The 14,076-nt window shown below is 47.0% G+C and overlaps 1 protein-coding gene across 3 annotated transcripts in view; it reads right to left on the reverse strand.

Annotated features, from left to right (window-relative positions):
• Positions 1 to 14,076, reverse strand: part of Tent4a (terminal nucleotidyltransferase 4A) — a 35,170-nt gene that overhangs the window by 7,004 nt on the left and 14,090 nt on the right. For all 3 annotated transcript variants that reach the window (XM_035440647.1, XM_035440648.1, XM_035440649.1), the window contains exons 2-7: positions 9,464 to 9,587; positions 8,368 to 8,414; positions 6,946 to 7,066; positions 4,875 to 4,982; positions 3,896 to 4,024; positions 1,478 to 1,691 (exon numbers count right to left, since the gene is read on the reverse strand). In XM_035440647.1, the coding sequence (XP_035296538.1) occupies positions 1,478 to 1,691; positions 3,896 to 4,024; positions 4,875 to 4,982; positions 6,946 to 7,066; positions 8,368 to 8,414; positions 9,464 to 9,553 (709 nt within the window). In that variant the 5' untranslated portion in view covers positions 9,554 to 9,587. The remainder of the gene's footprint in view (positions 1 to 1,477; positions 1,692 to 3,895; positions 4,025 to 4,874; positions 4,983 to 6,945; positions 7,067 to 8,367; positions 8,415 to 9,463; positions 9,588 to 14,076) is intronic.

Genomic DNA, 14,076 nt, shown 5'->3' on the forward strand with positions numbered 1-14,076 from the left:
TGGCAGAAAACGGAAAAAAAAAAAAAAAAAAACACCACACCACAAGGAAATCCAAGACGTCTTCAACAACAACCAGCAGTGTGGCTCTAGCATAATCAATAAGCTCATGACAGATAATTCCTGACCGTGTCCCACAGCATGGGGTGGGAGGTAGTTCACCCTGAACACAAGCTCAGAACTGGTGGGAAACAGGCTCTTTAAGGAAGAATGCTACAGGTATAAACCCACAGAGCAAACCGCATGAGGCTACCACTAGAGTCAAGAGGAACTTTAGTTCCTACACACATGCATCTCTCACAAGCAGGCAGGTTAGGTATGGACTTTTTAGGGAGGACGTTGGAACTTCATCTTCCTAGAGTCAGCTACAGCACAGGAATAATACAGGCACCCTGAAATAAACACCTGAACACACAGTATGTCTATAGCTCAATGGTCCAACAGACACTGGGCGGGGTAGGGTGACACACAGAACCCTTCCAGGAAAAGTCACACCTCCCCATCTATGGAATCTGTTATGCCACTTAAAAGATTTAATTTAAGAGTAATAAACAGATAATGAAAAGGAACACACACAAATGAAACCACAAACTGTGGTATGGAGGTGTGGTATGGGTCAGATTCCCCTAATGTAGGGGTTATGAGTGTGGGACAGGCTCCCTAATGTAGGGATGCACGAGGATAGTGAGGGTCAGGTTCCCTAATATAGGGGTGCAGGAGTGTGGGATGGGCTCCCTAAGGTAGGGGTGCAGGAGTATAGTGAGGAACAGGTTCCCCTAATGTAGAAAGCCAGTGAGGAGCTTGCTCAGCAGACCCCAGCTGCCACATATGCAGTCCCATGAGAAAAAGGACAAAGCAGCAGGTACCTACAGCCTTCACAGCCATCCTGTCATCTGTCCGGCGCTGATTCTATCACCAGCATAAGTGTCACACCTCGGGGACACATGCTTCAGGGGCAACAAGCCTGGGAGCCAAAGCTCACACATAGCTAGAGCTGTGGTTTAACTTGCAGGCTAGCAATGTCCCTGGAAATGATAAATCCTCACCACACACAATGCAAAGGAAAATCATGGCTATACATGGGGACATATACTTGGGTGGCTAAAATATACAGGACATAATTAAACGAGGATCTACAGCATAGTTTTATCTGAACTGGCAAAGGTTGAAAGACCAACTGCTACCACACTGTCACAAGCACCCTTACACATGCCAACAGGGGTGAGGCTGGGAGAGTCCTTGCTTGGCCACCACGATGTCAGCAGCAACATCCACAATGAAACAGGAAAGCAATGGGAGAAACACTGTGGGAGACCCTGCACTTACTGGTACATACTTCTTCCCAGAAGTGCATGGTTTAAGTGAGGATGTAGTGATCAACCTTTCCTAATTCTGGTGTTTATACAATGTGAACATTTTAAAATGCAGTTGGCCAGTTAGAATATGGACTCCTGAAAGCAGCCAGAGAGAGTAAGCTCACCAGGCAACAGGGGGTCTTCAATGCACAGCATCGACGGTCGGTACCCACTGGTCATGGCTTTCATAATCTCTTCTTTGGCGATATAGGCACCTCCTTCTTTTATTCTAATACCAGTTTTCAAGTAATTAAAATTTCTTCCATAAAGCTCAAAAAATTCTACAAGAAGCATTCCAAGGTTTTCATCAGCTCTCCGGGCATCAATTCTTGGATGTAACTGTAAAAGCAGCACAGCCACAAGGTGTGTGAACGAAGGTACATTCTAAAGACACTCACCTAGCAGCCTCTCCAGAACCTCTGAGGTGCCCACTCAACAGCACCTGAGAAAGTGTGAGCAGAGGCCAGGAGGCCCCAGTCCACCTGTCAGCCTTGGAACATGACTTCCAAACACAAACATCTCATTAGCCTCATGCTACCCAATAGTAGGCAAGTTTTTCATATTCTGTCCAACGGTCTCATCATCCTGAAATGCCACCATTAGGTGGCAGGATGACACTGAATAGAATCACAGATCCCATGAGCCAGAATGGAAGTGAACTAAGCTGAACTCTGCACAGGGAATTCCTGTTTTCATACACACCATTATGCGGCCTAGTTCACAGCACACTCCACACACCACTATCCAGCCTAGTTTACAGCACACTCTTCAAGCAAGCCAAAGACTCATTTTGACCCTTGGCCGTGTCCCCTGACAATTCCTAAGTGCTAGAAACTTCACAGACCTGTGCTGTCACATGCGGCCAGTACTGAAGAATGAGCATAACCTCACCTGTCAGTTTCACTGGTCATACTCCAAGCACTCCAGGGTTGTATATGGCTCATAGTCTCCTTAGCCACACAGACAGCTCTGTCCTCTGCATAATTCTAGATGGTGACAGTCAAGCCTCACTAATATACCAGTCCTGGGAGATCCCTCGAGACATCAGAGCCCTGGGTTCCTGAATCTAACCTCTCCCAAAGAACAGGGCATCTTTCTGTTTTTATTTCCTTGCCTTTGATAAATCAGATACTCAAGTCAGCTCAGCACAATGCCTGGCCACCTTCCCTCAGGCAGCTGGGCTGAGCATGACATATCAGGTACAGCCTGAGGCTGCTGGGCTCTAACACAGGCACACAAGATGGAGCAGTAACAGCAATCCCATCGGGTCTATATCCACGTGGGGTCTCACAGCTGCAAGGACCCCAGCAACAGCCACACCAGGAGGCCCTGGAAACCCCCACTCAAAGTGACATGCACATCACATCTGTCCTTACAAGATAACTGAAATGTGTCATCTCAAATCAGGGGTACTCAAGAAATAAAAACAGCCACTCAGATCACAATGTCACACACTTGATGTGCTGTGAGGCTGCACCATCAGATTAGATACAACAGGGTGGGCTGGGTGGATCTCACAGCTCAGCACCACAAGCTTCCCTGCTGTCACACCTCGGGGACACACACTTCAGGGGCAACAAGCCTGGGAGCCAAAGCTCACACAGCTAGAGCTGTGGTTTAACTTGCAGGCTAGCAATGTCACTGGAAATGATAAATCTTCACACAATGCAAAGGAAAATCATGGCTATACATGGGGACATATACTTGGGTGGCTAAAATATACAGGCAATTTTTTTTTCTCAAGCAAATGTAAATGTAATAAAATTTCAATTAACTTGGGTACTATTTTATGTATGTGAAAGCATCACAAGATATAAGAGCTCATGCCTATAACCCCAGCACTTGAGAGCCTGAGGCAGAAAAATCGTTACTAGCTCAAGGCCAGCCTGGACTACATAGTGAATTCTATGTCAGTCTCGCCTACAGAGAGATTCAGTGCCTACAGAGAGATTCAGTATCTGATATCTCTCTCCTTGTGCTTCACTCACCAAAACAAAGATGACACCCAACTTAAGACCATCAATCATACAAGGCTATCCAGAGCCAGGCAGTGTGGATCACATATGGAATCTCAGCACCAAGCAAACTGTGCAAACTGTCAAGAGGACAGTCATGAGTCCAAGTCAGCCTGGACTAGAGCGACTTTATCTCCAAAACCAAAATGAGAAAACCGCTGAAGGAATTTTCTTCATCCTTTCCCCAAGGTGGTACCCGCCCTTCATTCTGAAAGTGTCTAGGGACAAATTACAGCTAAGCAACAATGGAAAGACTTCTCATGATCCATACAGGAATAAACCAACTAACTCCTGCTCTCTCTCTGAATGCACAATCCACAAGTTCTCTACATGGTAAAAGCTTCCTGGAACTCAGACAGACATCACCTAACAGAAGTCAGACTCAGAATCAGGCTTCGGAGTGACACTAATGAAGGCAGCCAGGCCTTGAGCCAGAAGAGCATCAGAGGAAGGGAGAACTTTCTCCTCAGCTCATGGTGAGGGTTACCACTTATGCCGAGAGAACACGTTCAGAGAAGACCCACTCACCTGCAGGAAGCTGATGGCCATTAAGATGAGGCTGTAGGAGCTGATCCCTCCGGTGAAGACTTCGTTCAGGTCCCTCTGCAGGAGGAACTGTTTCAACACTAAGATCAAGTACGGCAGCAGGGAGTACTTCTGTAACCCAGAAAAGGAGAGCAGGTCAGCTGGTGGGCTTCTACAGGGCTCCACACAACAAGCTTCACATGGGAGAAAGAACCCACTCATCCATCCTCCTGCCCCTACCTCCAAAAAAGAACTGTCTCCAATTTTAGGCTTGAGGATTCATACTTGCGGAGGCAGTATGAAAACACATGTCCCTTCCCCTGAAGCAGTGACTCAGTCAGTGGGACACAGTGGGGCCCTGCCACAGAATCCCCAGCACTCAGAGGAATTAAGTCTCAGGCTGTGAGCAGAACAAGGGACAGCAGGAGGCCAGGACTAGGGAGAAGGACTGATCCAGTGTTCTCTGGGGTGCAAATGCTGTGATCAGATGACACAGGAGAGGAGGAATTGACAAAGTGGAAGACAGAGAGGAGACCCCAGGGCTCTGTTCAGAAGGGAGCTGTCTGCCTGAGTGCCAAAAGGCCTGGTCAGAGCTCCAGAAGGTATCAGCTCAAGCCACAAGCCAATTCTCACACTCACAGGAACTGAGGCCTCCAAAGAGAGCTGACCCACAGAAGGAATGGTGACCTAATTTGTGAGTGTGGCCCTGAGCCTGGAGAGCAAGGCTGGCACCAACAGAAAGAACATTTCCCCAAAGCCTCTAAAGTGAGGCCCAATGTTAGGAAGTAGTTACTCAAAGCAAAGTAAATCAGAAAAACGGCTACATACTTCCCAAGCACCTCTAGAAACCATTACAGGGTACTCATGATTGTACCGTCTACTGCTAACAATGCCCCATTCCAAGATCTTTAACATTTATGAGAAAAATGAGTACCAACATCTCACATCCCTTGTCTTTACTGGGGACCTGTGACAGCAGTACCTTCATGTAATTCTTGATGAACTCTGCTGCCCGGACACCAGTCTCCATGTTAAAGCTAATGTCGACTTTAACTTCAGTCTCCTGGTCAGTGAGCTTTATGATTGGCACCTGTGAAGAGTTAATTTAAAAATTGCTTTGAGGTCTCCATTCCCCAGACAGCATTCACCATTCTCTCTTCACAAAAGGGAATTGGCAGCCCTGAAGTTAAGCTTTAAAGAGAAGGGCTCTGTCAAGAGTTAACAACATCAGTGGTCACTAGGGCCCAAATGATGTCTAGCTCTCCCCGCCCCGCCCCGCCTCGCCCACACACACACACTGCACTGCTCCTGCAGTCTGACCCTAAAGATCGGCAGCTAGAGAGGAACAGGAGCCTGAGAAAGATGATTCAGGTGGGAAGGCCTAACCTGCATATGCACCCTAAGAAACCATCACACATGCCCAAAGAAGAACCCATTTCCTCTTGGTAGACTTTGGGGAGGGGTATACACACACTGAGAAATAAGTAGTAATACTGCCATACTTATTTTGGAGCAGCTGGTACAGACAGGCTGTACCACCCACAAATCCCTTGCACCCTAAGACCTGAATCCATGGACACCATGGGGGGATGCTCAATAGAGCACATCCACTCAGAAGCTGGGATGGGCCCTCCTTCAAGTGACCGAGGGCAAGGTACACAGGGCTCAATGCTCAACATACTGCAGCAGGGAGGCCAGGAGGACTAAGCAGCTACACCCACCATTCCTCCAAGTTACTGTCTAGACCCTGAAAAGTTCAAGAACTCAGGACCTTCAGGCCAACTATGACTTCTTTTACATCTAAGTAGCAAAACCAACACAAAGTCCCCTGTGCCCCATTCACTGTCAAAGGCCTCATTTTCATCAACTGCACAAGCACGAGTGGCCAAAAAAGGAAGAGAGGGGCAGAGTGTCTGAGATAGCTGGATGAGAAATGAAAGACAGAATAGATGGCAAGGACCCTAGGCACAGCAGGTTTGCCACCTCTGCCCAGGTGTTTAATGGAGCTGTTATTCATTGTGGGCTTTCCTCAGGTGTCCAATGTGAACAGTGACAGAGCCTGCCTGTCAGCTGGAGGACTGAGTGCCACAGGGTCGGTCCTTAGCCATCTTAGGAGTGGCCAAAGGGTGATGGCTGAGCAGAGCTCAGGTATACAAAAGGCAGTGTGGGGAGCCATGCCCGGAGGCACTGCTGCCGGGACACTACATATAACTTTGTGACGAGTCTCCCTCCTCAGTGGGCATGGTCACCAACTAAACAGTCATACACCCCAGGCAAAAGTACTAGCAGAGCAGGCACCAGAGAGATGCTCACAGAAGAGCAAGGAAGCTCACACTTTCCTCATGCAAACCCTGCAGATGAGGTAACATGGTGGAAGCCATGCGGTCACCCCTGGGAATGGTACATGTTTTACAAATGAGCTCCTTAGACTACAAAGCTCTTTGGAGAATCCCATCCAATTGGCAAGGACCTACAGAAACATTATTACAGACCCCTGTGCTGATCCTAGGGGGCCAGCATGGCTTCTGCCAGTAACACAGGGATTCAAGCTAAAAGAGCAGCCCATTGTGGCAGAGCTGGTAACCAGTACACACCAGGGCCAGAGACTGAGGTCCCAAGCTATCTGACCTAAACCACTGGAACCCCACAGGAAGGCCTTAGACACAGTCTCAGCTTCTGAGATGGGGGCCCTTTCCTATGCAGACACAGCCCTGGACAGCAAAGGGAACTCTAGGTTTTCCTCCTTCAATGTAAGATAACATGCTGCCTTTCCCACATAAAAACCACACAGCCACATGGGTCCCTAAGCTGCACTCCTGAAAAATAGTGCTAGTTTCCCCTTAGCTAGCCTCCTCTCCCTCTTATGCCTCAGACACACATGGACACAATTCTGTCTTTTAGGGTCAAGTATGAAGATATCAAAAATGTCACGTCCAATTATCACCAAACAGCTTCTCAGCTGGCTAAGCATGAAGATAGTCACTTGCATGCTCATACCACATGAGGACAATCTTCAACATGTGGCAGTGATCACAGTCAGACCCCATACTCACTGTAGCTTTGTCAAGGACTTTGATGGAGCATGGCTCAGCCACGTTGTGCTTCCGAAGGGCTTGTTCCAACAGCTGCAATGGAGGACGCTCCCACTTTCCAAAGACAACCAGGTCTATGTCACTGGTCAGAAGAGAAACATGAGTCAGTCACAACACGCCTCATAAGGAGGTGACTTCCCATGGGGGAGACCAGCATCCTACATGCTGCCTCCACACCACAAGGTGATGGCAGAGTCCCATTAAGCACCTAAGCCTTGCGCACTGAATACAGCTCTTGAGCCATGTAACTATGCAAAGCAAGAGTGCAGAGATCCTCAAAGCTCCTGTCATCACATGGATGAAACAGACAGACCTAGGTCAAGAGTCTAGTTTCCAGAGTCTAGGCTGTTGTCACTGGCTCTCGCCCAGGGGTCCCTTAGGACTTTAAATCTGCTTGGCTTCTAGGGCCCCTAAGTTCTGACATCGAAGTCACTTTAGCCTCCAAATGCTAAGCAGCATGTACAACGAAAACCACCTACTCATTATGCACATGAAAATATGAACCCAGAAGACAGTTTTAGGATATAAATTTGACACTTCTTCTATGTAAAGATCTTCATGAAATACTGTTCAAACAGAATTGTATTTGAATATTCATTAAAACTTTCTATTCACTATTGCCACCACACCCCCACCCTCCAGTGCTTATTGTAAAACCAATGCTCACTCCCCTTCCCCTAAAGACTCCCACTGAAATGTGACTGCCAACAAACACCACCAAGGCCTTTCTGAGGTTGAGCAGATTCTGGGGCACTGTCTTCATGAATGGATCAAGACCACTGACACACAGGTGAGTCAGTTATAAAAAGGAAGAGATTGATCCAATTGTGGCCTCTGAATCTTGGACTTTGCAGTCCAGATATGAGAGCCAAATAAGCTTCTATAGTTTACAATTCTGCCAGCCTGTGGCACTGTGTTACAGTGGCAGGAGACTAAGACATGTTTACAATTCTGTGGTACTGTGTTACAGTAGCAGGAAACTAAGACATGTTTACAATTCTGTGGTACTGTGTTACAGTAGCAGGAGACTAAGACATGTTTACAATTCAGCCAGACTGTGGTACCGTGTTACAGTAGCAGGAGACTAAGACAGTGTTTACAATTAAGCCAGACTGTGGCATTATGTTACAGTAGCAGGAGACCCATTTATCTTCTGTCTCTAATGCCAAACATTTCTGTTCATAAGAAATTACATGCAATATGAAAAATGCCAAGAAAGCAATTTGATGCCTTAATATAAACTAAAATTCACTTTCTGCCTATCTTCTCTCTGTGCTCCACAACCCTTTTCCAGCTGACTCTTCGAGTCTCAGATGCACACAGACTCCATCCATCTAACCCATGAGCACTAAGCACACAGTCAGTCGTCTGAATAGCACTCACCTTGTTGGGAGATAGAGACCTGTACTAAAGCTGCCAAATATCTGCACCTGAAAGAGAATGCCCACATTCCAGTCAGCAGGCCTTGTACAACAAAACCAGTCTGGACATTAGGGGAAGAAGCAGGTGAAATGCTACAATGAACTAGAAAATTCCTTGTACGGTTACATCCAAATCCAGGCCAGGCTATTAGCTACCTGGTCAGTTGGCATACTGCAAGCTGCCTGCACAAGACTACAAATACCCAAGTACCTCATTTCCACAGATACTTACACATCCACATGACAGTGAGACACTATCAAACACTGGGCTGTTTTTTGTGTTGTTTTTGTTTTTTGAGACAGGGTTTCTCTGTGTAGCTCCGGCTATCCTGGAACTAACTGTGTAGATCAGGCTGGCCTGGAACTCACAGCCCCTGCCTTCTGAGTGCTGGGACTAAAGGCATGTGCCAGCAGAGTCTGCCTGTCCTTGCAATTTCTAATGAAACAAATGTTACATGCTGTTAAGTGCAGGGACTGAAGTCGGGGTGGGGCATGAGGGAGATTTCTTTTTTTTTTTAAGATTTTATTTATTTATTATGCATACAACACTCTGCCTCCATGTTACATCTGCACACCAGAGAGGGCACCAGATCTCATAACGGATGGCTGTGAACCACCATGTGGTGGCTGGGAATTGAACTCAGGACCTCTGGAAGAGCAGCCAGTGCTCTTAACCTCTGAGCCATCTCTCCAGCCCATGAGTGAGATTTCTAACCTTAAGGAGATTTTTAAAAGAAGAATGTGAAAGAGAGAGTGAGGAGAGAGGATGAATAAATGAGTATGAGATTCTAAGTAAGAATGGATTTCTTAGGCTAATTTAGGTCCTCACCCAACTGTGCACTGGTAAGCTAACCACTCCAGAGTCTGATTCGGCAGGACGCAGTGGAGAGTGCTTTTCTCAGCAGCTCCCAGGCGATGCTGCCCAGCACTGTGCCTGGAGAACCACTATACCCTGGGTACTGGGAAACACGGGTGTGTGGGGATGCAGCTGACAAAACAGTCACAGGGCATTCACACTGGCTGGTATGTATGCATGAAGTGACACAAAAGATACCCACATCCGCTGTTGGCCAGAGGTCTTTCACCACAGTTTCAATCCGAGTCACCACCTCCCTTCTCATGGCGGCTTCTTCAGGACAAGGGGACATGAAGTTATAAAAATCAATTATTTCCTCATGAAGTCTGATGGAGAAAAGAGAAAAACCCGAGAGTTACAATTAAGCAGAATGCTAACCTTTCTTTTTTTTTTTAAAGTCTCTTTTTTTATTTATTTTTTATTTTTTTAAAGATTTTATTTATTTATTATGTATACAACATTCTGCTTCCATGTATATCTGCACACCAGAAGAGGGCACCAGATCTCATAATGGATGGTTGTGAGCCATCATGTGGTTGCTGGGAATTTAACTCGGGACCTCTGGAAAAGCAGCCAGTGCTCTTAACCTCTGAGCCATCTCTCCAGCTCCCGCTAACCTTTCTATAGATCAAAATACATTTGGAGCCCCTCACAATCCAGCTCCTGGGACTGCAGTGATGTCTCAGTGGTTAAGAGCATTTGTTGCTCTTCCAGAGAACCCTAGGTTCGATTCCCAGTTATAATCCGTTGTAACTCTAGTTCTAGAGGATCTGATGTCCTCTTCTGGTCTCCAAAGGCACTGTACACAAATGGTACACAGACATACAGCAAACAGCCATACACATAAAATAAAAACTAAACTTTAAAAAAAAAAAGATGGGGGTTATCCTTCTGTATGCTGTAAATATATGTTTCTCTTATTGGTTGATTTGGCCATTGTTTTGGCCAATGGACAGGCAGGATGAAGCCAGAAAGAAAGTATAGGCAGGGCTACCAGACTAAGGAAATGCTGGAAAGAGGAACACAGAGAGTGAGTTGCCAGGGAGATGTCAGGAAGAAAGGTCCAGGCATCCCCATTAAGCCAAGACCATGTGGAGGTACACAGATTAATAGAAATGGGTTAATCATTAAGAGAGAGCTAGCCAATAAGATGCCTGAATCATCAGCCAAACAGTTTATAATTAATATAATTAGCCTGTATGTTTACTTGGGATCAAAGGGTGACAGGACCGGGGTTGGACAGAAACTTCTGTGAACAAAAAAGTCCAGCTTATTTACATTTTTATTATTATTTATTTTATGTGTATGGGAATTTTGCTTGCATGCATATCTGTGCACCACCTGTACACATGGAACTCTTGGAGGCTGTAAGAGGGCATCAGATTTCCAGGAACTAGAGTTAACAGCAGTGAGCACAGAGGATCAAGCCCAGGTCCTCTGGAAGAACAGCCAATGCTCTTAACAGCTGAGCCTTCTTTCCAGCCCCCTAGTTTCTTTTCTATGAAAATATATAATGAAAGCAAAACTCTGAAGTCCATGAAATCTCACAGTGTGGTTTATCTCCACAGATGAACTCTTGTCAATTCCAAACAGCAGAGTCTTTATGAGTGGCCTTTAAAGATACATTCAAAACAATGCCAGTTTGAGGGCTACATGCATAGCAAAGACCTTTTCCAATGAACACAGTGCAGCACAGCAGCTAGCCAAAGATGCAGGGCATCCTGGGTCACACACAGGCACCTGCCCACTGGGTGTGCCTCATGATAGACAGAAGATAAATAACTGGCCCAGAGTCACAGCAGAACACTGAGGCTAGCTCACTAAATCACATGTGTAGCTCACTGACTGGCCACACAATGGGGTCCGATGGCCAAATATAAGTCTTCTCTAGGAAAACAGCACATACAGCCATCCTCCTTTTAAAGCTATGTCTGAAATATCCACAGCACCACACAGTCACTTTCCTGCATCCCAAGCTTCATTAGCCAGGCTTTCTCCCTCAGGTGAAGTTACCTGGAGGACCTTCCCTGCTACTCCAGAAAGTAGCTGGGCCACAGAAAACACTCCATTAGTAAAACAGTGTGTGGTCAGATGTCTGATCACTTAGAGCCAAGAGGGAGTGGCTAGAATGCCTCCAAGGTAAATAAGGCACAGCATACCCAGGTGCCCAGAGCAAGAAGTGGTACCCAGATCCGGGCAGTGGTGGTGCACACCTTTAATCCCAGCACTCGGGAGGCAGGGGCAGGTGGATCTCTGTGAGTTCAAGGCCAGCCTGGACTACAGGGCCAGTTCCAGGAGGAGGAGAAGGAGAAGTAGTAGTAGTTGTCGTCGTGGTAGTAGTAGTAGTACCCAGTAGAACACAGGGCTGTGGTGGTTCTATCACGGAAGCAGGACAGGCACTCTGCCTATCTGTCTGAAGTGATGATAAATGGGATGTAAACATTACCCATGTAAACATTGGGAAAAATTCAGTCAAGAAGATGTACTTTGTGTTCTCAGAACAGGACATTGCTGCTGGACTGCCTTGATGCCTCTGAGATGAGGGGTGTGGTGGTTTGAGTAGAAGTGGCCCTGGCCCCTAAGACTCACGTCTTTGAATACTTGGTCCATTGGGAGTGGCTCTATTAGAAGGTGTGGTCTTGTTGGAGGAAGTGTGTCACTAGGAGGTGGGCTTTGAGGTCTCAGGAGTTCAAATCAATTCACTTCTGGCTGCCTGCTGATCCAGATGTAGAACTCTCAGCTCCTTTTCCAGCACCACATCTGCCTGCGTGCCACCATGTTTCCTGCCATGACAATAATGACTAAACCTCTGAACTGTAAGCCAGCCTCAATTAAATGTTTTCCTTATAAAAGTTGCCATGGTCATGATGTCTCCTCACAGCAAGAGAAACCCTAAGACAAAGGGCTTAGACAAAAAGCTAAGCCTCCTGCTGGCCTTTCCTGGAAGCAAGCAGGGTTACTAAGGCACCACAAAACTGAGTCAGTGACGACAGGACGCCTGATGACTGACAACAGTTGTTAACAGACACATGCACACAGAGTATCAGGGTCGTGACTGGGCACACCTGATGAGCCTGTGGCTGCCTCGAGTTCCAGCTCTCATGCACACGGACAGCATCCCACAGCCAGCAGGAGTTGATGCTAACCCTGCTGCTGTCTAGTAGGCCTGCAGTCAGCACTGCCCCAGTGAGAAAAGCCACCCTGTGAAGGCAGGCAGCTGCCAGCTAAGGGACAGTGCTGAGAAACCACTTGGCTTCAAGTGGCCTGGAAGCCTGGAGGGAGCCCTGCTTCCACATCTCCTGGATCCTGGAGCCTCCACCAGGTGCAGAAAAGAACTGTGCTACAAGTGTTCACTGTGACAGAACGGGTATCTTCATACACGGGGGCCTGCTACTCCCCAGCTGCCAGGCTGTGTGTGTGTGTGTGTGACCCAGGAAGACAGCTCAGCAGAGCTCAGCCCTCCTCACCAGCGTCTGGGGCAGAGCTGGATTCCCTGAGTGTCCCCAGTTCTGTACTCCATTTGCTCTTGCTACAATGTAGAAAAGGAACATTGTATCTAAGGGGACCAGGCCTGTCTCTGAGATGCAGAGAATGGTGTCTGGACCACAGGCCAGGCACAGCTCCACTTCCATGGAGGACAAGGGACAGCACTGAGCATTGCACTGCCTGAACTGGTAACTCTGAGCTGACTTTTGTCTAGTGTATCTTTCTACTGAAAATTAAAGTTCATAGAAAATAAGGTAGTTTTCTTCTATAATCACTTCCCTGCAAGTCCAAATCCATTCAAGGGCTAATGGCAGGCTGAATGTGGTGGCCCACATGTGTAATCTCAGCACCTGGAGGTTGAAGCTGGCCTGGACTACATGAGACCATCTTAGAACACCAGAGGGAAAATATAACAGATTTTTCTCACATCTCTTCTGTTCCATCCATTTCTGCCCTTAATACCCAAATCAGGGACATGGAGCCTGGATCACTGAGCTATTTTTAAGAAGAAAAGACCACAGCTACAAAGCAGAACCAATCACTCCACAGCAAACCCAGCTACTAAGGAAAGCAAGGCCACCCTGGGAGGATGGTTTCCACTGAGGAAGTGCTACACCTAAACAATCTACGCAAATCCAAGGCAGGTGAAGCAGGTGCCTGGGTTCTAGCCTGGGCAAAGCTGGTTCCTTCTCTACTCCACGAGTCCTAGACCTTCTGGCTTGGGCTTCCCACCCACAACCAGCACGACTTCTAAGCTGTCCAAAGGTATTTCCCTTGTTTGCAACCTTAGGCCAACAGCTGCACTGCACTAAGTATAGAACACAAGGAAATGAGCCACAGCCTGCAGCAAGGATGGCTAAAACACAACAGCCACAAGAAGAATGGGCAAAGAAACACCCAAATGCTGAGTTGAGTGACAGCAGGCTTCACGTGGTGCCTTTCCTGGACGACAAATAGGGTTGGGCTTTACTAACCAGAAGGAATGGGCTGCTAAGCAAATGACAAGTACAAGTATTCATGAGAGAATGAGTGAATTGCTTCCACTATTCCAAGGGCTGTAATCTTCTTTAAAGCATCATTAACTAGCATAGTTAATGAATTAATTATAAATCACTTACTTAATTATGGCACAAGGCAACTAGTATCTGAACAAATTAGGAAACCTTGAATCAGACTATCACCTTTTTAAATTGCAGACTCAAAACAAATGGAAGCTAGTAGCCTGGAACTGGGCCCCTGGGTGTCTGTGGGACTCCCACTAGCTGCTCTCAGAGTAGCTGCAGGAACCTTTCTGGGATCTGTCTTCTACACAGGGCTCTGAATGGAACC

The sequence above is a fragment of the Cricetulus griseus genome, chromosome 2 (genome assembly GCF_003668045.3).
Source record: "Cricetulus griseus strain 17A/GY chromosome 2, alternate assembly CriGri-PICRH-1.0, whole genome shotgun sequence".
Classification (NCBI taxonomy): domain Eukaryota; kingdom Metazoa; phylum Chordata; class Mammalia; order Rodentia; family Cricetidae; genus Cricetulus; species Cricetulus griseus.